General features: G+C 35.0%; 4 protein-coding genes across 4 annotated transcripts; 2 read left to right on the forward strand and 2 right to left on the reverse strand.

Moving 5' to 3' along the window:
* Nucleotides 1-8,359, forward strand: cd79b (CD79b molecule, immunoglobulin-associated beta). Its single transcript, XM_084740441.1, has 5 exons — nt 1-191; nt 2,563-2,853; nt 2,995-3,113; nt 5,189-5,242; nt 6,857-8,359. Exons 1-5 carry the CDS (start codon nt 140-142, stop codon nt 6,944-6,946), a joined length of 606 nt encoding a protein of 201 aa, XP_084596567.1. The 5' UTR covers nt 1-139; the 3' UTR covers nt 6,947-8,359.
* An 827-nt stretch (nt 8,360-9,186) lies between these two features.
* On the reverse strand, nt 9,187-11,559 carry LOC146312302 (interferon a3-like). The gene is made up of 4 exons (XM_084740442.1): nt 11,425-11,559; nt 11,189-11,281; nt 9,379-9,612; nt 9,187-9,285 (listed from the first exon to the last, which is right to left on the reverse strand). The coding sequence occupies exons 1-4, from the start codon at nt 11,557-11,559 to the stop codon at nt 9,187-9,189; spliced, it is 561 nt and encodes a 186-aa protein (XP_084596568.1).
* A 2,820-nt stretch (nt 11,560-14,379) lies between these two features.
* LOC146312303 (interferon a3-like) lies at nt 14,380-16,674 on the forward strand. The gene is made up of 5 exons (XM_084740771.1): nt 14,380-14,514; nt 14,624-14,716; nt 15,510-15,659; nt 16,402-16,482; nt 16,576-16,674. Exons 1-5 carry the CDS (start codon nt 14,380-14,382, stop codon nt 16,672-16,674), a joined length of 558 nt encoding a protein of 185 aa, XP_084596897.1.
* A 2,637-nt stretch (nt 16,675-19,311) lies between these two features.
* LOC146312304 (interferon a3-like) lies at nt 19,312-20,866 on the reverse strand. Its single transcript, XM_084740443.1, has 5 exons — nt 20,732-20,866; nt 20,553-20,630; nt 19,786-19,935; nt 19,517-19,597; nt 19,312-19,410 (listed from the first exon to the last, which is right to left on the reverse strand). Exons 1-5 carry the CDS (start codon nt 20,864-20,866, stop codon nt 19,312-19,314), a joined length of 543 nt encoding a protein of 180 aa, XP_084596569.1.
* Nucleotides 20,867-23,449: the final 2,583 nt, after the last annotated feature.

Raw genomic sequence — 23,449 nt, forward strand, 5'->3', positions numbered from 1 at the left:
GCATGTGTGACAGACAGCACGCCCACTAGCGCAAACACTTCTTTTCCTCGTTCACAACATTGTCGTGACTGCAGAGAGATTTAGACACACTGAACGCGTGGACGTCCGCACTCGCAATATTCTTCTTTTGTGTGTCATCATGCGCTGGTTGCTGGCTGGATACTTTGGGCTTGCTTTGATCAGTATCTCAGGTAAATGTACTCTTGCAATACGATCAATTTAATTAGTGACTGACAAATGAAAATGGTGCAAACAACAATTACAGTCTTGGTACTAAATATTAACATTAGTGAAATGCTTTATGTTAATAGAGCAATATAATTAGCCAAATAATTTCTTAATGCTTTACTCAGTCATTTAACTGTAATTTTTATTGTCTGTTTAACCGCAGCTACACGGCATACAAGTGTTTTGCATGTTATTTTTGACTCCACAGTGCCAGTATTTCCTGGCCATCTGGGGGAAAGAGGAAGTTGTCTTCTGAGACAAAGACTTTTGTCATCTTGTTTATCTTTATTTGCTGTATAGTATACCTTGACCAAGTTATATCATTCTATCAAATGAACATCAGGTTACTTCATTTTAGACTTGTAATCTGTTTTTAAAGAAAGATAATGGGCAGAACAGATAAGAAGAAAAGGATAAAAAATAAAAATAAAAAATATATGATAGCACACATTAAAATCAAGCCGTAATATAAGCTACCCATTCCCAATATGGATAAATAGACTCGAACAACAAAATCACAACCACTCTGATACCATGCTGCAGCTTTAGGTTGGACTAACCAAAACATTACCTCTGTCATCCTCTGCCTTTTCCTACAGTTATACAAAACATTCCCTTGACTGCCTGACTTCATGTGTACCAGTCAGTAATCAAAGATGATTGTTGATTGTTGATTATTCGACAGCTCTAACTAATAATTTGATTATGAGTCTGACAATTGTCTTTTAGACAAATTTAGCCTATCAAACATCAGGATGAAAAGTAATAGCTATCAAAATTTCCCAGAGCCAGAGGTGACTTGTTTTATTGCACCACAAGAGCAAATGTTTCTTTTAAAATCATATAAAAGCATAAAAACAAGTAATTCTTTACATGGTAGACACTGAAATAAGCAGATGTATGGCACGTTTGCTTGATAAATTACCTCAGTGACTAATTGTTTATCAAAATTGATTCTGATTATTTTCTATCAATCAGCATCGGATAAGATCGTCAATTTATAATTAAACACTGGTTCATGACAACTTTCTGCTGTCTCACCCTGCAATGCCTGCATAATGGTTAGAGCTGACACAATCAGCCGATTAACTGATGAGTCAATTTACAGATACGTATTAATTTACAGAAGCTGAGAAAGGCCACACTTGCAGTTATTGTTTAATGCCAATTAATTCAAAGACAAATTAACCTATTATCATGAGAAAACAAGATTTGATATCTCAAGATAACAAAATAATAAAGTTGTGAGCTCGAAATTAAAAATTAAATTAAATTAAATTAATTAAAAAATGAATTGCAGTTAAGGCCATTCTTGGCTTCTGTATTAATTTATGTCATTTATGAAGTAAAATGTCAAACATTCTGTGGTTGCAAGTTCACAGATATAATAATGTGCTGCTTTACTGAAAAAAATAGTTATTAGTTGCAACCATAATGACTAGACTTAACATCATCATCACTGTAAACAAATGTAAGTCTCTGCATACTTATTTTTCAATACCTACACCATGGGTGAGGAGTATGGGTATAAAGCAACCACAAAACACAGAGACATCAGTTTAGTACATATGATTTTTGAATTCAAGTATATAATTCTGAGCTTATCTGGCACAGTAATGTGAATTTTCTGTTTTTCATCCATTGCGTCATTTGTAAAACTGACCAAGATGTTTGACCTATAATTAATAAAGAGCATCTCTGCTTCAATAGAACTGTTGAAAAAGCACATTTCTATCCTCTCTGCATCCACAGAGTGTATTACCCTTCTTGGTATTAAATATTAAGCCAGCATCATATTAACTTCATATTGTAGGGCTGCAACTAACAATTATGTTCATTATCGATTAATCTGCTAATTGTTTAGTCTATCAGATGTGAAAAAAATGCAAAAAGTGCTCATTACAAATTCCCAGAGCCCAAACTGACATCTCCTAACTGCTTCTTTTTTCCAAACAAACAATCCAAAAACCCAAAGACTCTTTGTTTACTATCATAAATGACAAAGGAAAACAGCAAATCCTCAAATTTAAGAAGCTGGAGCCAGCAAAGATTTGACAAATATAATTTTAGCTTGAAAAATGAATGAAATGATTAGGGCTGCAACAACTGATTATTTTCATTTCAATTAATCTGTCGATTATTTTCTCGATTAATCGATTAGTTGGTTGGTTTATAAAATGTCAAAAATCGCCTTGCTGTTCTACCAGTATACTTATCAACTGCTAAAGTCCAGGGACAAAATATAGACAAATAATCACCGCACATGTTTGTTTAGTGAGATTTACAGTAACTGCTGCATTAACAATGTGCCTCAACCTTGCTCTGTCTGCTCAGTGGCCGTGCAGATCACCCAGAAGCCTCGCTTCTATGGTTTGAATCACGGCGGTTCTGCACACATTTACTGTCTGCTCTCCAAGCAAGACCCGGCAGAGCCTCACCAGTGGTACAAGGCTGATCATTACAATAAAGCAAAGGTCGAGATAAAGGCAGATCCAAGGTTTGAAATTCACAACTTGACTCTGGGCTACTCACTATCAATCCGTGAACTGCGCAAAGAGGACAATGGAGTTTACTACTGCAAGATAAAGCAAAAATTTGGACCTGGGACCGAGCTTCGAGTTACCAGTAAGCAGCTGAGACATCATATGTTTTATGCAAACCTACAGACACACAATGCACTGTTACTTTGAGTATTTCTTTATTTCTAAAGGGATCTCCTCCAGTTCACTTTTAAAAACATACTAAGACACATCTTTGTTCTGACAGGACCATTTAACCGGAAACAGGCACTGTACAGGACCCAGATGAAGGATGCTCTCATTATTCTCCAGGGCTTGCTGTTGGCTGTGTATATTGCTGCTGTACTGCTACGCAAACGAACACTGGTGAGGGATAAAATGAAAAAAATCTCTACGGACAAATCTGTGCTTTACCAGAACGCACTGTAGTTCAGAACTTGCATTGCAATTAGATGGAACAGAAATGAGGATGAGCATCACAAAATTAGTAATGAGTTGACATTTTATGGATGAGACATGTGATAGCAATATTATTTGATGAATCTGTTGAAAAATACAAAGTTTACCAGCGCTTGAGCAGTATTCTCACCTTTTTAAAACCAGACAGGGGTCCTTCTGATATAGTTAAACCTTTTAATGCCTGATTAAATCATGTTTTTGTAAAAATCTGATGGAACAGATTTTAAAAGAAAGATGATTATAATACCACATTTTTACACCTATGTTATCAGTAGGTGTTGTTAGTTTTAAATTATTATTAATAAAGGCATTTAACACGTTTTAATTGTTTGTTTGATTTGTCTTAATTGTCTGTCTGGTACAGAGCAAGCTTAGAAATATATTAGAATATTTTCGCTGCTTGCTTTACCTCGCTGTCAGACAGCCTGTTCCCCTGTAGGCTAAATACAAAAATCATATAAACCAAATATCTCGAAAGCCATCTGACACTTTTGACAGAAATAGTCATTTCATCTCACAGAGCACAGGAGCTGCAGGTCAGGTGGCATGAAACAGTAAGGTAAACACAGGTGTTACCAGTGATACTAATCAAGGTTCTGTTCCATTCAGAGCAGTGTGCACACACTTGCCAATTCATTATTATAGCCTCTAGTGAAAAAATGCTTCGCTGGGTGGAAATTCTGCCATTTTTGTCATTAAACCAATCAATCAATTGCTTAGAACAAAGGAAGGAACAGCAGGACAAACTAATGAACCTAACAACAAACATAAAACACTTCACACAAGTTAATACTGAATTTCAATATTACAGCTATTTTTTTTATTTAAATATTGAATTCATCTGCAAATTTTTTGATAATCAATTAATCACCTTAAGTCACTCTTTAATTTAAAAAAAAACAAATTCTCTGATGTCAGCTTCTTAAATGTGAATATTTTCTGATTTCTTTGGTCCTTCTCTTTGAGCTGTCGACAAAACAAGACATTTGTGGATGTTATCTTTAGCTTTGATCAACAGTTTTCACCATTTTCTGGCATTTCATGGACTAAAGAACTAATCCATCACGTTTAGTGAGAAAATAATCGTTAACTGCAGCCATAAAAACACTGTTAGGCTAAGCAATTTCACAATGTTTTATACTGAGGTAATCCAAAAGTACCAGAAAGTAATCAAGTTACATTAATTTTGTGATACTTGGATTTAGTAACTGACTACTTGTAATTATACATTTTTAAAGTAACCCTTCTGACCCTGATTCTAACTAACACCTGCTACTATCTAATATATTAGCGTTAAGTGCAAGAAAGAAAGAAGAAAGGTAACAGCCACGCATGTAATATAATGATGTAGCTAACTATGCTAACAGCACATCTGTGTTCACGCTAGGTTAGCTAACATACCACAGCTAGCTATTACTGCATTAATACTGATAAAGAATGAACACCAACATGAGCCTTATTTGACATTACCAAAGAAAAGCTGCTCAAGCTGAAAGATAACACTTACCCAAATTAGTTGCAGGCCTGTAGGCCTATGTATAAAGTTCATGAAGTCCATTTTTGTCACAGACAGCACCAGACAGCTTCCGCTCTACTGCGGTCTCCATAGCAACACGTCTGGCGGTCATCAACCTTTAGTTAAATGATAGCCGCAAACTTTAAATTAGCTTACCAAATGTACTTCTCCGTCCTTCCTTTTGATTTGAAGATGTCTACATATTTCGTAAGACATATTTTCTTTACCTTCTGGTGCAAGTCAGAACTTTAAACTACTCAACTTTTAGTCAATGTTCCAATACAATTTGAAGCTAGCTAGCTGGCTAGCTGGTTTGCCTGATCTCGTTGCTATTACCAACAGTAAAGTAAAGTAAGTAAAGGATCAGAATACTTCTCCCACTGTACTTCTGTATTATGTAATGTGTTTTTCAATAGCTGGTGCTAACATTAAGTTTTAATCTTTTTCATTTCTTCTTTTTAAACAGTCTGAAAAGACAGACAGCATATATGAGGAGCCTGAAACTGATCACATCTATGAGGTATGTTGCTTTGTCTTTATTTCACCATAAGATTATTATTAAAGATTTTCTCGTAAGTGGTCATTGTCTGACGCATTTGGGGAGGCTGGTTACAGCTGTGTGTTCTTATACAGACACCAGGACAAGCACCACTGAGCTTTTAACCACAATTGTATCTTGTTCCATCAATGCAGCCCTCAGTTGTAGTTTTTCACATAAAAACATGGCCTGTACTGTTGGCCATGGGGAAATATCTCTAGTTTGCTTTTTTTATAAGAATAATTGCACAACAACTTTGAAAAGTAGCATCTGTGGGTTAAAATACATAGTTTTATTGCCTGTAAAAATCATAGAAGACTTTTATTGTAGCACCTCTCATACAATTGAATCTCACACTGCTTTACATTAATGTACAAGAAAACAATAAGCAAAAGGAAGCAGACCAACTAAATACATGGACCTACACCGTCAAAAAAGAGAGAAAAACAACAAAAAAAGTGAAGTATTTATAGGGATGCACAATATTATCAATCAACATTATCAATATTGGCAGATAAAAGCTTTAAAAATTAAATATCGTAACACCTCAAAATGCCACCATATCTGCCAATAAGATGATGCTTTGTTTCTGCGCACATGACACGAGTATGTCTGCAGCATGGAGGTTTTTTGTAAAGTGTTTAAATCAATATCAGAGTTGCTATTTACAATGATTGTTCAGCGTCAGTCACGCAAAAAGGACGGAAATCACTCTTCTTCAACACTTCAAATTTAATGTACCATCTTAACAGCTGTCATCTTGATCATTGCAATGAATTAGTGAAGAGCAGTCACTGTAAGCCGCTGTCAGGTTTTTTTTTTTGTTTGTTTATTTATTTGTTTTTTGCTCAGTGAATGTGTACACTTTGAAACGCAGTGTATTTCATTTCTAAAAGCATTGTGTTTTACTTTGAAAAGCACTGTCTTTTATTTTGAAAAGCATTGTATTTTACTCTTAAAAGAATTGTTTTTTGTTTGTTTTTGTTTGGTTTGGTTTTTTGCTTGCATTTGCCAATGGGTCATCAATGATATGAGTAGGCAGAATAAAATGAATCATTCTAGAAGAGACTTGATAATGATGATGTGGGTATTGGCATTAGCAATCAGACAAAATGAGTTGTAAAATATTGGCATATCGGATATTAGCAAAAGTAGTTTTAATAATAAATAAAAAGATCAGCTTTCTAATGCACTGCAAGGCTGCAGAAGGTAGCTTTATTGTAGGTGTTTGGCTGACCTTCTGGTACATGTCTGACATGTTCTTTAAATTAAAGTTTTGCTATAATGCCTTAAAAGGAACTTGAAAGTTTGAGACAGTTAAAATTTAATGTAGGATTAAACTCTGAGATGAATTCAAGGATGTAACAGTCAGGAACAGCAGAGATGCTTATACAAGTAATATGAAAAATGTTTAAATGTCAACTTCTCTGCTCTGACATTTAGCAGTTGCGTATGTTTGAGTCACTATGAAAATTAAAGCTGTACTGATACGCCCAATACAATCATAAACGGTACTTTAGGTATGATTCTTCAAAACCACACGAGACTCACAAATACATGTAAACTGACTAAAACTGACTTATTTCTGTCTCTCAGGGCTTGACGATTGAGACCTGTGGAGGAGGTCTGTATGAGGAACTGTCTGTGTACGCCCAGGCTGAAGGAGCCGAGGCCCCATGGGAGTGAGACTAAACTACTTTGCACCACGCCACTTCTACAGCCTCACAATAACAAACAAGTTCTCGATTATAAAAGTCAACATGACATGTTGTTAAGAGCCTTTTGTCGCCTGGTCAGAGGTGGATATTTGGCTTTTTCTTTCAGTAAAATGTGTAGCTTGTTTGTATATTTGCAACAGCACGCTTATTCTGAATTGCTTGTTATATGTGCTGTTGATTTTATGCTATTTAGTAACTCTGCATTGAATTAATCAGATGTGATTTGAAGTGTAAATGAAAAATTCTATAATTCAGAGCTAACAGCTGACTTTTCAGCTGATATTTTTGGTGCTTTAAGAGTTTTTTTGTTTGTTTGTTTGTGTGTGATTTTATAATTACTTTTCTGACTTGACAGTTTGATTATTTAAAAACAAAACTTTCTTACTTTGACTTAAAGGGTTGGTTTGGATTTTTTCAAGTGGGGTTGTATCTTTGGAAAAGCAGCAGGAATACTGGTGACAGAAGCTAAGCAATGCACTGCTGTGGACAAGGTTAACAGCAAAACATATTTTAGCCACTTAAAAAAATCAATGATAGTGTAAGTGTATGCTATATTAAATATATCTTCACTGCTTTACATTGCTATCAGCTTTTCTGAAGGGAAACTGTCGTTATATAAGCTAAATATCGCTCTCTCCAAACAAACCAGACTCTGTTGGCAAAATCAGTCATTTTGCTTCACAGAACACAGTAGGTGCTGGTCTACCGCTGCCTCAATCTGTTACTTTATTTGTGTTATTGTGTGACTTTGGTGTTGTAAAACTTCAGTTCAGATTCACCAAAGTCACACAATAACACAAACAAACACACCAATCGAGGCAGCGGTAGTGCAGCAACTCCCGCGTTCTGCAAGGTAAAATTGCAGTTTTTGTAAATGGTCTGGTTGAGCGAGAAAGAATAGTATTTGACTTATGTAATAGTGGTTTCCTGTGAGCAACTGTGGTGAAAATATTCTAAATATAGCGTACACTTAAACTGATATTGATTTTTTTTAAGTGTCTTTGCTGCTGACCCTGACCACAGCAGCACATTGCTTATTTTCCCACACTAGTAATCCTGCTGCTTCTCCAAACAGGAGCAACTGAAGCCCCACGTACTGCAGCTAATACACTGACTACGGATAAGTACCTCATACAACCCCACTTCACAAACTCCAGACTATCCCTTTAAACACTCTCTGTGGCCCTTCAAGCACATCATCATCACATCGTCACAAATCTTCGTGAGAGGAATCTGACAGAAATCCAGTGTGTATCACAGCCTGAGCAAGGCTGTATTTGTTCCTAATGTTTGATTATATTAAAGAATATGTGTGCCTTTTGTTTATGTAACAGGAATAAAAACAATAAACACATCCACTCACTGGAGGAAGTATTATTTTTATTGGCTTTTTCTGGTGTCCGTGTAAAAAAGAAACTTAAATAAACAAGTTGATCAGCAACATTCATTGGCTGTGTAGGACATCAAGCAATCAAAGAATAATACACAAAGAAACTCTTGATTAAAAACAGAAGATAAATAAACAAAATTAAACCATACATAGATAGATCCAGCTTCTTCTGGGGGCTTGGCATCACTGCGAATGATATGTACAGCACCGCCCCCTTGATTAACGGGATTGGTTCCTCATGTTTATGACATCATATACCCAGACTGACTGACTGTTTTTTTTAGAAACTGCAGTGTCAAAGCAATAAATGCTCAGACATGGTGTTTACTGCTTATTTCTCTCCAGACGTGTCGTGTAACACATGAAAAACATGATTTTTAACTGGAGAGGGTCTTTAAAAAGAGAATCTATATACCTTTTATTTATAACAGGAATAAAAACAATAAACACATTTCAATTTGCTGGAAGAATTTTTTATTGTCTATAAAAATATAAAAATAGAGATACGTAATTTTTTTTTGCTCAATGTAAATTTAAAAATAAGCATGATTACCAACATAGACAATGAGATTAAGACACAAATAACTCAATAAATAGATGAAAAATAAATATGTTAATAAATAAATAAATAAATAAATAGACTAATTGTCTATATATGTAACATTTAGTTTATGCAAATTAAAAAAAGAATTTCCTCTGCATAAGACAGATGTGATAAAAACTCAAGCAATGCAATAAATAGATAAATAGTTAATAAATAAATAGATTGCATGTAAGCAAATAAATAAACAGGCTGTCGATGTGACAGATAAGAGATGTTAGTTGGTGGTGAGTAGAGGTGAAACCAGCTGGTCTGCTCTCATCAGATGGATTTTGATTTCCTTCCTGATCAGCTCCCAGGCTGCAGCACTGTGGCTCTACACACACAACAATATTATCATTAGTAAAATATGATAGATGCTGTAGAGAGATCAATAAATTAACAGACAAAGGTAGACAGACAAACTCACCATTTTCTTCAGGATGTGACTTGACAGTCTCTTGAAATACATGTGCAGCTTCTTGTTCTTCTTGTGGCCCACACTGGGACTCACACAGGAGCGAAGGCCGTCAGCCAGCTGGGTCACTACATTGACAAAGTCGTCCCCTGTGGTCTCCTCCCATGATGCCAAGCTGTGATCCTCCTCAAACAGGACAGCCGTCTCCTCCAGAACCTGAACCGTGAACCGAAGTTTGTCCTCATCCTGCAAGAAAAAAAAAGACAGAAAAATGACAGATGACAGCAGAGTTAAATTACACAAAAAAAAAAACAATGAAAATGCCTTCATTGTCATGTTAGACCTTGAAACATCAGCATCAGGCCTTTGTCAGGGAACCAAAGAGATCAAACAGAGCAAAAAGCTGTTTTATATTGGTCTTCCACTGATAAGAATCTTCCACTTGGTACTGTGGCTGAGAGAAAGAGGGTGTGGGAATATAGAAACTCCAGTAGATGGCGTTGTTTAGCCCAGAATATTCATCAAAGAATTGAGTTGGGGTGCAACATGGTAAATACAAACAATTACAATGATTACAGAAAACAAAACAAACAATAAAACCAATAGAGGTATAAAAAAATGTTAAATCTAGTAGCCTGCAATTTATAAATCATTACATTTTCAGATTGCATGTACGATTTTTTACAAAATATATTTAATATTTTTGACAGCTGTTTCTAACACTGGAAAAAAAGGAAGGCAAAAGGAGAAAAACAAAATCGCTCATCACTTCCTATATTTTACATTCACAGTTGAAGCAGAACAGAGGTTTTCAAAGTCTGATTTTGTTTTTGTTTTGTTTTTTTCCACTTCAGTAGGCTAAATAAAAGAAAATACAAAACAGACCTAATAAAAACATTATGATAGAGAGAGACGGTTTCCACCAGTAATGGGTGATGTGGTAATAGCAATGTTATTTAGTGAATTTGTCAAAAAAAAAAAAAAAAAAAAAAAATATAGAAAGCTCACCCATGCCTGAGTAGTTTTCCCACCTTTTTTTAAAACCAGGAAGTGAAACTGGGGTCTTCATGATATGGTTAAACCTTTTTATGCCTGTAACTGTTTGAGGTCAGGGTCAAGGGTGTTTTTGTTTTGTTTTGTTTTGTTTTGTTTTGTTTTGTTTTGTTGTTGTTTTTGGCACAAAAGAAGTTTAGAAATCAAAAGCAAACCAAAATATTTAATAGATTACATGTATTTTATACAAATCATTGAAGAATATACTTTCAAAAATTGGAATTAGAGTGTTTGTATTGGTAATTTTCTTTTTTTTTGTGTGTGAATTAATTTGTCTAAAAAAAATTAGAAAGCTTGTTGTGCCTGAGCAGAATTCCCACCCTTTTTAAAAGTAAGTGAGACAGGGGAGCTTAGAGTATAGCTTTTTCTTTTTAAGCCTGATTAAATCATGTATATCATGTATCATCAATCATAAATAACATGATAATTTAAGTAAGTGAAAAATGTTCCCAGACACCCTGACAGAGTGCCACTATTTGATAATGATTATGTTATTTAATCTCATAAAGACTCAACAACTGAGCAGAGATAGCCTAAAAATGTATTTAGGCCTAGATATGTTCAGACTACGACAAAAAAAAAGGTCAGTCCTAAAGCATTTCTGACTCTGAGAAAGTGGGAAAAACTGTGAAAACTCCCCAATATTGTATTTCTGAAGTATCTCTTTAACCAAACCACACACACATTTAGGCTATTCTGTGTCATCTCCTTTTGATTGCATATCGCACTGTGAAAACTGCAGCAGCAGACAGAAGTTGAGTTGACTTACTGATGCTGTAGAAGCCTGGTTGTACAGTTGATTAGGGAAGGTCACAGTGTCCTCCACGTCAGCATCCTCAGTGGTGTTAGTGGAGTTATTAGCCTGCAACACACACACACACACACACACACACACACACACACACACACACACACACACACACACACACACTCATCAGATAAACTCATCCATAGTAGATAATTCAGTGACTTTACTGTAAATGAAATGTAAAGCAGTGCACTCACCATGGTGTCCAGCAGATTCAGAGACTCTTCACTGTGCTGTCTGAATTTATGATCCATCCAGCTGCAGCTCAGTGAGGAGGCTGCACTGTACAGACTGAGAGACAGCAGACAGACAAACAAAACCCTGCTCAACATTTTTGTTGTTGTTTTTTTAAAGCTACAAACTGTCTTTGTATGAAGTTAATTCAGATTGTGTGTGTCGCTGCTGTTGTTGCTGCAGCGCCTCATTTATACTGTAGAGGGACGCACCTTTTTCACTTTCCTCACACAACTAAACATGCCGCAGGTTTAATGTCACATATTTCGGATTTGAATTAGAGTTAATGTGAAAAAAATTCTCCCACAATAAAACCATCAAAATATCACGCCTGCCAGCTATTATTAACATATAACTCATATTCTGTCAAATCAAATACAGAAAATAATGGCTAAAAAATGAAGAAAAGACACTGTTTATATTATTTGAATAGTTTGTTATCCTACTATTTACGATAGTGAAAATTATGGGACTATTATAGGAATATTATTGCGATTTTTAAGGTCAAATGCAAAATTGCAGATACTCCTGTCTCCCGTCACTGATCCCCTCATTTTTACCATTTATTTATCTGTTTAATTTGATTAGTTTACAGTGTTTTGGACAAGATATTTATAGGATAAAGTTTATTGACTCCACACCGGGAAAATTCACCTTACAGCAAGTCAAAGAAAAAGTGTGGTTGTGATCTAGAGGCTCCATGAAGCGGAACTTCCCCCAGAGACAAAATGAAAGCGAGTGAGTGACTGCGGCCTCTGACGCTCATTCATATGAACTGACCAGTGACATTTCACACCGTTTTAACCACAACATACATGACCGATTCAACAACGTGAGAACCAAACAGTCTTTCTCTTTTTTTTTTTTTTTTACAAACACATCGGAGCTCATTTCCAGCCTGAAACAAACAATGTGAAAATCGTGTTGTGTTATTTTAAAGAGCCTGTGCGTGTGGATTATATGTTTTAAGATAAGATAAGCCTTTGTTGGGAAATTCAGCTGTTGCATCAGTGACAACTACAGATTAATAGAGAAAGTAAAAAGAAAAATAAGTGATACGATAAAGAAGAACACCTTTCATGCAAAAAAGTGCTTTACAACAAAGAAATTACACGCGAACGAACATAAAAACAGGAATGCCATTATTAATGTAAGATAAGATGGAAAATAAAAGCACAATTTAATCATTCATAACACTGGATATAATTACCTCCAAACTGGAAATGTCCCTGTTTTCCTGTTGTCCCTGTTTAGAAATCTAATCTGATAATATATCGCCTACTACAGGGGTCTGCAACCTTTACGATCAAAAGAGACAAAAAAAAGGGAGAAAAAAAGAGGAAAAGACACCGAGCCAGTCTTTGATGCATATTTTAGTTGATGAAATATAACACATTTTTTAAAATTTGGTGTAACTTACAACATACTACAATAGCTTTTTGAGTTTTGTGCTCAACTCAAACTTTTACAAACTTTCTGCTGACCTTAGTTGAGATAATTTCCTATTCTTCCTTACATAAATTTATAGTAAAAGTTAAAGTTAGAGAAACTCAAAAAAATTGTTTATTCAAAATTTGGTCACAGTTAACTGTGAACCTGATTTGTTACTATTTTGTTGCCTAAAAAATAAAATACAACATTTTGGGGTTTCTAAAATTCAAATATTTAAATATATCTAAAGCAGAAAAGTAAATTATCTCAACATAAGATCAGTAGTTGGTAAAACTTCAAAACTGGGGCTCAAAACTGATGTATGTAGTATGTTGGCTAAAAAATTTTGAGCTGTCTCAACTTTTTCATAGACCTACAACAATGAAACATGAAAAATATTTTAAAAATATAATGTTATTCTTTTCCACACCATTTTTTGCCAAAGTCACAGGGAGCCACTGGAGAGGAGCTAAAGAGCTCTGGAGCCTCAGGTTGCAGACCCCTGACCTACTATGACTAATAATAAAATAAAACAATAGTAGCATATTGAATGTCAGATATAGTATAAGGTGAAATATATACACATATATGACGACAACAGAGTGGAAGCGTTGCTTGGTCTTTCTGTTGGTCACAATACAGCTGCTCTTTGGATACTTCAGGTATTTTGCATTTATTCTTCAGGTGAAGGGCTCATTGCACAGGTCAAACAGTCTGAGTAAAAAGAATAAATAAAAAATGCTCCTTCAGAAACACTCCACGGCACACTGTAAGGTTTGTATAAAATTAAGATGCTTCTATTTTACATTTAAAAAAAAAAAAGAGTCAAAAAGAGTTAAAAAGTGACGTTAAATATAAGACAGAGTATCAAATACAATGAGCACAGAAGCCTATAATAAATAATAATAAAAAAAAGAAATTGACTTATTGAGAACCAACAATGTCAACATAGAAGTGTTATAGTGCTTGTTGTCCTTTTTCAAGCAAATAAGGTAAAATAAACATTTGATTTTCTTAGTTTTTAATTCAATGTCTTGCCCTAAATTTCTTAAGTACAGAACAAGCAAACTAACTTGTTTAAATTATGCTAAATAATTAGCTAACTTAACCAACAACATGGATTTCATTTAAAAAAAATAACTAATTTTCTCCAGTTTTCCCCTGAAAATCATAAGAAAAAAAAAATAGCACGATTTTTCTATAAAACCCAGAGCGGTATTTCAGCTTCTGTTGTATTTCTGAGCAACATTGTCTTATTGTGGGAGACATTTTGTCCACTGACTGAAATCCGAAATGTGTGACATTAAATTCGTCTGGAGGCTGTTTGAACCACAGTTACCACACAACCAGGTGTGTATGTGAGGAAAGTGAAAATAGGTGCGTCCCTCTACAGTATAAATGAGGCGCTGCAGCACAACAGCGGCACACACAATCTGAATTAACTTCATACAAAGACAGTTTGTAGCTTTAAAAAAACAACAACAAAAATGTTGAGCAGGGTTTTGTTTGTCTGTCTGCTGTCTCTCAGTCTGTACAGTGCAGCCTCCTCACTGAGCTGCAGCTGGATGGATCATAAATTCAGACAGCACAGTGAAGAGTCTCTGAATCTGCTGGACACCATGGTGAGTGCACTGCTTTACATTTCATTTACAGTAAAGTCACTGAATTATCTACTATGAATGAGTTTATCTGATGAGTGTGTGTGTGTGTGTGTGTGTGTGTGTGTTGCAGGCTAATAACTCCACTAACACCACTGAGGATGCTGAAGTGGAGGACACTGTGACCTTTCCTAATCAACTGTACAACCAGGCGTCTACAGCATCAGTAAGTCAACTCAGCTTCTGTCTGCTGTGACTATAAATGCTAAATATAACAAATGATGAGAGAAATGCTGGTACTGATATTAGGGAGTATATAAAATCCAAAATGACAGCAGGGCACTGAAAGAGTAAAGTTTCACAGGTATTTTTAATAATTATAAATTAATAAAACAGAACAAATTGAGTTAAGAAAAATAATGTAATTAAATCTTTCCTATAAACACACACACACACACACACACACACACACACACACACACACACACACACACACACACACACACACACACACACACACACACAAAGAAATGAAAAAGAATCTGCATTAATTTCTGTTTAAAAAAAAAAAAAGAAAGAAAGAAGCACTGGACAGGGGCATGTATTTTGTAAAATCTTCCACATCAGTTTTTCTGTTCGGTGCAATGGTGATGAAAGAAAATGGATGAATATTAGTTTAAACCAGAGATTTATACGAGTTCATACTAGAGTGACAGATTTTTCTATGTTCTTTCCTGAGAATTAAGAGCAAAATTAAAAGTATTCAGCATAAATAAAAAAAAATGCTGTTGCAGTGTCTAAAGCGAACAAATGAAAACAATCTGCATTATATTGTGTTAAAAATAGTTTTGATGTAGGTGTATATCAGACAGCGCTGACTGCTGATACTGATACAGACCAACATAGCCCTGATAGGCCGATCTCAGGCCAATAATATCTGTATTTCAGTTTTGGAAACTTCTGTCAGGAAGAGTCATGAATGTAACCCCATTGTAATCTTCCTTTTCTTCTTCTTGCAGGATGAGGACAAACTTCGGTTCATGGTTCAGGTTCTGAATGAGACGGCTGTCCTGTTCGAGGAGGATCAAAGCTTGGCATCATGGGAGGAGAACACAGCGGATGACTTTATTAATGTGGTGACCCGGCTGGCTGACGGCCTTCGCTCCTGCGTGAGTCTAAACTCACTTTCAGTGACTGAGCTGTGGTTTCTGCTCCTATATTAGGGATGACCAGAGTCATTTGTGACATTTTTAATATTTTCTATCATAAATCACTGGCGACTTTAAATACACAAGTCCGTGCACTAATTCTTAATATAAATTATACATTTTCACTAATAAGGACAAGCCTATAATACAAAATCTAATGCAAGAAGTCAGAGTGTTAGAATTCAGACCAGTCTAGACCAACTCTGTTTCTATTTTTGTAGAAAACTGGGCAGCTATTCCACCTGTAACTAGATTTTGAAGGCAAAAATTTGTCCGAGCTGTTCGTAAATGCTGTTGTCCCTAATTATTTGAATTGAGTCAAAGTAATTTTACATTTAAATTTAGTTAAATGTGACCATTTTCTAACAGAAATGTCAACGCAGACAAACATGTTGTCAATTTTTGACCTATAACTTCTAAAATAATGACATCGTCTAAACTTTAGACAACAGAAGACAAATTATTGCACATCCAAAAAGTTAAGTTCATACGTTTTTTGTGAAAAATGTCGACTGAGGTGAAACGATCCTGCAGAGGCATAATGTCATATCACTCCAGCTTGTTTCTGATTGGAGAAACTGAGTGCCCCCTGTTACAATCACCCCTGGTCTCCCCTACATTTACTTAGATCTCTGAAGTCCTGACAAATGTGTAATATTGACATTAACAGATTTACATATTTCTTTTCTTGTTATTTATGTAGATTGGGAGCCACGGCCACAAGAGGAACAAGAAGCTGCACATGTATTTCAAGAGACTGTCAAGTCACATCCTGAAAAAAATGGTGAGTTTGTCTGTCTATCTTTATCTGTTAATTTATTGATTTCTCTATGGTATCTATCATGTTTTACTAATGATAATATTGTTGTGTGTGTAGAGCCACAGTGCTGCAGCCTGGGAGCTGATCAGGAAGGAAATCAAAATCCATCTGATGAGAGCAGACCAGCTGGTTTCACCTCTACTCACCACCAACTAACATCTCTTATCTGTCACATCGACAGTCTGTTAATGCAATCTATTTATTTATTTACTATTTATTAACTTATTTATTTATCTATTTATTTACTGGCTGACTTTAGCCCAATTATTGAATCGTTTGTGCATTTGTAAATGTTGGTTAAGAGGCTTATTTTTAAATTTACATCAAATAAAACTTTATGTATTTTCATATTTTTAAAGACAATAAAAATTCTTCCAGCAAACTGACTGTTTTTATTCCTGCTACATAAACAAAACAACAGTTCAAACATTCAGGAACATGTGGGACCCTTTTCAGATTTCTGACACACACCTACTGAAGGTACAAGATAAAACTGACATTTGTCATGTCAGAGAATTAAAACAGAACAGGGTACAAGTTTTTACACTTTAAGTTAGTTATTAATACTTGAATATGAATATTTTCCTTTAGTTAAACAACCTATAATTATTTAATATTTTGCACCTTGTTTTATGGCAAAATCTTGTTGAAAATGTTTGTATCAAATATGATACAGCCTGTACAAGATTATTTGTGAATCCCTCAGTCATTATTGTATTGAATTCAGTGATGCACTTTGCATTGTTCCTAAAATAAATAAATAAATAAAAATACACTCTAAAATAAGAATAATTTAAGAATGAAATGTCATTTTAAGATTAATTCAGAGTGGAAGTATGTATTTTTTCATATGCTTTCATTATAATCACTTGTGTCTTGCAAACAGCTATGAGCAAGTAAGTACTTTCTAATAATTGTCTTATTAAATTTATTTTATCTTTCGTAATTCTGTGCAATTCAGTTTACAGTAACAAAAGTGTTTTTTTCTGTCAAAATGTCCAGTAAACACTTACGTGCTGTGTCAGGGTTTACAAGTTTAATTAATGCGTTTTCCACATCAGTGTTTTGTTCTTTATTAAATGCATTTGATGAGCAAGTATTTGTAATTTGAAAAAATATACTTTTTGATGTATTTTTGCCCCCCTCTGTTTATATAAAGTCTATTTATTATATACAATATGGAAGCACAACACATGAAACATCTGGTCTAATAATAAATGATTTTTATTAAGAAAAATTACAGTGAAAAAGGTCTGCCTCTGTCAGGAGAGGCTTGTGTTTTTTTTTCCTTCTATGTGCTGGGTGAGAACGTTTCTTTTGAATTAATGGACACCATGTTGGAACATGATGTCCAGTTCTCCTGATGCGTCTCTGCTCGGGCTCCAGCATCACAGTCACAGGTGCTCCACGATCTGTGGTCACGTTCAGGTCAGGTCCAGGCTGCAGGGTTTCTATCAGCTCTGCGAGCACCACGAGCATCGGCTCCAGCTCTGTCACGACAGCTAGCAGAGGTTCAAGCTCGGGCATCACAGCCAGCAGCACGTCAAGCTCCGTCATCTCACGCTGTAGTGGCGTTCACTGGTCGTAGCGGCCCAGGCTCCACTTTCACCGTCATCTGAGGTGGAATCTCCATCTTCACCATCAGCAGTGGTCCGACCTCCATCGCCACAGTCAAGTGTGTGTCCAGCTCCGCTTTAATCTTCAGCAGCAACCCCAGCTCCATCGTTGAAGCTGGCAGCGGCCTGAGCTCCGTCGTCAGCGACAGCGGTGGCCTGAGCTCCACTGTTACAGCGAGGAGCGGTCCGAGCTCCATCGCTGGAGGTAGCAGCTGTCCAAGCTCTGTCTTCAAAGTGTGAAGTCTTCTACAGTAGCCCGGAACAGACAAACCAAACACTGACTCCAGATATGTCCTTTCATGTTTTTCTTGAGTTTTGCAGCCACTGTAGTTTCTCCTTCACACTTGGAAGGGGAGTGTGAGGCAGAGAAGTTTGCATCCTGCAAGCTAACTGCTAAATGCTAAATCCTGCACACAGTCCCTTTAAGACCTGCATATTTGTGTCAGCTAAAAGCAAAGAGATGAAACTGATAGCACTGCAGGAGTTAACTCATAATGTCTGTTGTAATCAACTGTCAAATTATTATTATTATTATTATTATTATTATTATTATTATTATTATTATTATTATTATTATTATTATTATTATATTACATCAGGTGTTACTATAAAAACCTGAGAGAAGCCCCTCGTGTTCCTACATGTTGTTTGATTGGACTCATTAAGAAGAAAGAATCTGCATCTCTTTTGTTTATGCAACAGAAATAAAAACAATAAACATTTCTATTTGCTGGAAGAATTTTTTTTTTATTGTCTATAAAAATATAAACATAAACATACATCTTTTTTGTTTGTTTTTTTTTTGCTCAATGTAAATTAAAAATAAGCATGGTCACCAACATAGACAATGAGATTAAGACACACATAACCAATAAATAGATGAATACATAAATATGTTAATACATAGGTGGATAAATAATTAAATAAATATGTGAATAAATAAATAAATAGATTAATTGTGATGGAAAATATATAAAATTTAGTCAATGCAAATTAAAAAAAGAATATCCTCTGCATAGGAAAGATGTGATAAAAACTCAAGCAATGCAATACATAGATAAATAAATAAATAATTAATAAATAAATAAATAAATAAATAAATAAATAAATAAATAAATAAATAACTTGCATGTAAGCAAATAAATAAACAGACTGTCGATGTGACAGATAAGAGATGTTAGTTGGTGGTGAGTAGAGGTGAAACCAGCTGGTCTGCTCTCATCAGATGGATTTTGATTTCCTTCCTGATCAGCTCCCAGGCTGCAGCACTGTGGCTCTACACACACAACAATATTATCATTAGTAAAACATGCAGCAGGTGTAAAATATCTGAAAATATATGAGACTAAAAATAATCTGATATAGGAATTATGCGGGCTCACCTTTTTCTGTAGGACGTGGTGTGAGAGTCTCATGAAATACATGTGCAGCTTCTTGTTCTTCTTGTGGCCATGGCTCCAAATCTACATAAAAGAAATATTTTAAAAATACACTCTATACTTCACCTGTAATGTACTTAAATAAATGTTCATTACACTGTGACAGTGGAGCTGTTAATGTGCACATTTATCAGGACTTTAGTGTACTATGTGATTAAAAAAAAAAAAAAGAAGAAGAAGCAGAATTCACAGTTCAGTGAGTTTATACTCACACAGGAGCGAAGGCCGTCAGCCAGCTGGGTCACTACATTGACAAAGTTGTCCCCTGTGTTCTCCTCCCATGATGCCGAGCTTTGATCCTCCTCAAACAGGACAGCCGTCTCCTCCAGAACCTGAACCGTGAACCGAAGTTTGTCCTCATCCTGCAAGAAGAAGAAAAGGAAGATTACGACGGGGTTACATTCATGACACTTCCTGACAGAAGTTTCCAAAACTGAAATACAGATATTATTGGCCTGATATGAGCTTTTCACAGTTATATTGGTCTGTATTATTATCAGCAGTCAATGTTGTCCAATATGCGCCTTTATGAAAACTTTTTCTTAAACAGCATTTTGTTCTCATAGCTTTATAAACAGCTATTTGTGCATATTTGATCCGTTTTCTGAATTGCTTTATTTGTTTCAATTTCAATTCATAGTTATTTCTAATTATTAAAAAAAGCTGGTGACAATTTACTGCTTTAATGCCCTTGTGTTATTTTGGACAATACCCTAACTCTAACCCTCAGCAGCATTTTTAAGTTGATTACTTTAAATTTTACTTTTAATTCTCAGAAGAATGCAGGTCTCTGCATGATTGTGCAAATATCTTGCATAAACTAATTTTCATTAGGTTTCTTTCATTCAGGAAAAAGATATCAGAATTTCTATTACAGTATAATAATATTCGCATTGGCCTCAGTCCCCCGAAAAACAATTTTTGGATGAGTCCTTTTCCATAAAAAAAAAAAAAGCAGACAGAAGTTGAGTTGACTTACTGATGCTATAGACGCCTGGTTGTACAGTTGATTAGGGAAGGTCACAGTGTCCTCCACTTCAGCATCCTCATAATTAGCCTGTATCAAACACATCATAAGCCAGGATAAGATAAAAATGGAATAATATAGACATAAAAAATATATGCAATATTAAATGAAATGTAAAGCAGTGCACTCACCATGGTGTCCAGCAGATTCAGAGACTCTTCACTGTGCTGTCTGAATTTATGATCCATCCAGCTGCAGCTCAGTGAGGAGGCTGCACTGTACAGACTGAGAGACAGCAGACAGACAAACAAAACCCTGCTCAACATTTTTGTTGTTGTTTTTTTAAAGCTACAAACTGTCTTTGTATGAAGTTAATTCAGATTGTGTGTGTCGCTGCTGTTGTTGCTGCAGCGCCTCATTTATACTGTAGAGGGACGCACCTATTTTCACTTTCCTCACATATCTGCGGGAAACAACGTGCTGCTCTTGAACAACTCAAACCTCTGCAAGATTTCGGATTTCGATTAGTGTCATGATGATATATTCATGCCACAATAAAATAATGTCGCTAACAAATCTGAAAACTCATTATAGAATAGATAAACTAGTAAAATCATAGACACAAACACAGCTCGCTCTTCATTTTCATGCAGTTTATGTCTGGTTTGAAACAGTTTGATAGAATTTTTTGACATTTTTAAGCAACAAGACACAAAATTAGCTGTTCTTGAGTCTTTAAATGGGATTATTTAGACTTTTATTTATTTAAATCTATTGCTGTCTAGAGATTAGAGCCAAGAAATTATTCGTATTTATATATGTATTCCTTTATTTGTTTAATCCAGTCTGCGGGCGATGGAAAGCATGTGTTAAAAGATTATACTGAGTGATTAAATGTATTTTATAGTCATGATTTAATCTGTAAAACCGCAGTGTGTCCACATTAACATGTCATGGAGAAGAAAGTATTTTCCCGAAATGAAAGCAGAAGTGAATGCGGCCCGCGCTGCGTCACACTACTGAGCTTGTTTTTTTGTTTTGTTTTTTATAATCGTCTCTTCACGCTGTAAATGTAAAAGTTGTCATTAGTTTCCTCTAACGTAGTTGTGTTCAAGAGCACACATGCATTAAATTTGCAGGTATTTTGGTACCAATTTTGTTGTTCAAAACAGTGAAAAGTGATGTTCAAACTTCACTTCAGATTTCCTTGTCTCTTCCTGTCTATTTATGTCAGAGGCTCCAAACATACTGACCCCCAAATACTGAGGGAGAAAAAATAAAGTACAAAAATTTTCTTCAAAATGAAATTGTCTTCAAATGAAACAACCAGAGGAGGAAACGCCCTCATATATTAAAGTTTATAATTAATCTGAATTACTTTTTATGATTTTTATGATTTTTTCGTCAGTTTGACATCCTTCAATTTATGTTCTACTTCTTCTTCTTCTATATTATATATTCACTGTCACAGTATTTATCTGATTCACACTTCTTGGAAATAACAATACATATATAATGCAACAAACAAACAAAAACATACAAAGTACAATAAAAGTGCCATCAAAAAATTAAATTATACTAAATATTATATTATGTTCTATTGTGTCATGTTATGCTTTATTATATTGTATTACGTTATGTTACATAATGCTATGTTATATCCTTTACTGATACTCAAACTAATATAGTACTATGTCCTATGTATGTGTATACATTATACTGTATGTATACTATATTTCAACCCATGCTATATCTTATATCTTGTTCTGCTTCATTATGTTAATACTGGCCTATTTATATATTAATAGAGACAAACACAGAGAAGGAAAATTATCATATTATATTTTATTCTAGTGTAAACAGTTAACCACTGTCACTCATGTCCTGTAATTTTGTCTTTAAATGCAGCTATTTTTTATTCTTTTTTTTAAGTAGATGTAATTACTTATTATCTTATTTCCTGTTGTGTAGGCCTTCTTATCAGCTCTTCTTATTTCTGTAGTTGTCACTGATGCAACAGCTGAATTTCCCAACAAAGGCTTATCTTATCTTAAGACACATATAATCCACACGCACAGGCTCTTTAAAATAACACAACACGATTTTCACATTGTTTTTTTCAGGTTGGAAATGAGCTCTGATGTGTTAAAAAAAACAAAGAGAAAGACTGTTTGGTTCTCACGTTGCTGAATCAGTCCTGTATGTTCTGGTTAAAACAGTGTGAAATGTCACTGATCAGTTCTGAGCTTCAGAGGCCGCAGTCACTCACTCGCTTTCATTTTCACAACCATTTAAAAATGACTGTGGGAGGCGATGACAGCATCAAAAACACACAAAACCATCATAATTATCCTGCATGATTATCCATATATCTGTCCTTATATCCATATGACTATAAATGCAAAATATAACAAGTGATGAGACATTTTTTTTCTCCTTTTATTTAAAAGTGTGGGTTATTATTAGAGCCCAATCAGGACCAGGGTTACTTTCAAAATGTATTCCAATTCAGTAACAGTCATTACAGTATTAAAGTAATGTAGCTTGAGTACTTTCCATTACTTTTGGATTACCTGGATGTAAAATGTGGTGAAATCGTTTAGCCTGATATAGTGTGTTTAGGGCTGAAACTAACGATTGTTTTCATCATCAATTAATCGGTTGATTATTTTCTCAATTGATCGATTAGTTTGTTTGGTCCACGAAATGTCAGAAATTCCTGAAAAATGTCGATCAGAACTCAAGATGATGTCCTCAAATGTCTTGTTTTGTCCACAACTCAAAGATGTTCAGTTTACTGCCAGAGAGGAGCAGAGAAACCAGAAAATATTCACATTTAAGAAGATGAAATCAGAGAAATCTTGCCCTTTTTTTAAACGACAAAATAACTTACATTGATTAATCTGTTA

The sequence above is a fragment of the Lutjanus erythropterus genome, chromosome 17 (genome assembly GCF_056507025.1).
Source record: "Lutjanus erythropterus isolate fLutEry1 chromosome 17, fLutEry1.hap2, whole genome shotgun sequence".
Taxonomy (NCBI): Eukaryota; Metazoa; Chordata; class Actinopteri; order Lutjaniformes; family Lutjanidae; genus Lutjanus; species Lutjanus erythropterus.

Excerpts from the sequence above, each read along its gene's own strand:
- LOC146312302 (XM_084740442.1), bottom strand. The coding sequence starts at position 11,559 with ATGTTGAGCAGGGTTTTGTTTGTCTGTCTGCTGTCTCTCAGTCTGTAC. Across the intron at positions 11,282-11,424 it reads TGAATCTGCTGGACACCATG|GCTAATAACTCCACTAACAC; the intron begins GTGAGTGCACTG and ends TGTGTGTTGCAG. Across the intron at positions 9,286-9,378 it reads GTCACATCCTGAAGAAAATG|AGCCACAGTGCTGCAGCCTG; the intron begins GTGAGTTTGTCT and ends TTGTGTGTGTAG.
- LOC146312304 (XM_084740443.1), bottom strand. The coding sequence starts at position 20,866 with ATGTTGAGCAGGGTTTTGTTTGTCTGTCTGCTGTCTCTCAGTCTGTAC. Across the intron at positions 20,631-20,731 it reads TGAATCTGCTGGACACCATG|GCTAATTATGAGGATGCTGA; the intron begins GTGAGTGCACTG and ends TGTTTGATACAG. Across the intron at positions 19,936-20,552 it reads ACCAGGCGTCTATAGCATCA|GATGAGGACAAACTTCGGTT; the intron begins GTAAGTCAACTC and ends TTCTTCTTGCAG.
- cd79b (XM_084740441.1), top strand. The coding sequence starts at position 140 with ATGCGCTGGTTGCTGGCTGGATACTTTGGGCTTGCTTTGATCAGTATC. Across the intron at positions 2,854-2,994 it reads GACCGAGCTTCGAGTTACCA|GACCATTTAACCGGAAACAG; the intron begins GTAAGCAGCTGA and ends TTGTTCTGACAG. Across the intron at positions 3,114-5,188 it reads TGCTACGCAAACGAACACTG|TCTGAAAAGACAGACAGCAT; the intron begins GTGAGGGATAAA and ends CTTTTTAAACAG.
- LOC146312303 (XM_084740771.1), top strand. The coding sequence starts at position 14,380 with ATGTTGAGCAGGGTTTTGTTTGTCTGTCTGCTGTCTCTCAGTCTGTAC. Across the intron at positions 14,717-15,509 it reads ACCAGGCGTCTACAGCATCA|GATGAGGACAAACTTCGGTT; the intron begins GTAAGTCAACTC and ends TTCTTCTTGCAG. Across the intron at positions 16,483-16,575 it reads GTCACATCCTGAAAAAAATG|AGCCACAGTGCTGCAGCCTG; the intron begins GTGAGTTTGTCT and ends TTGTGTGTGTAG.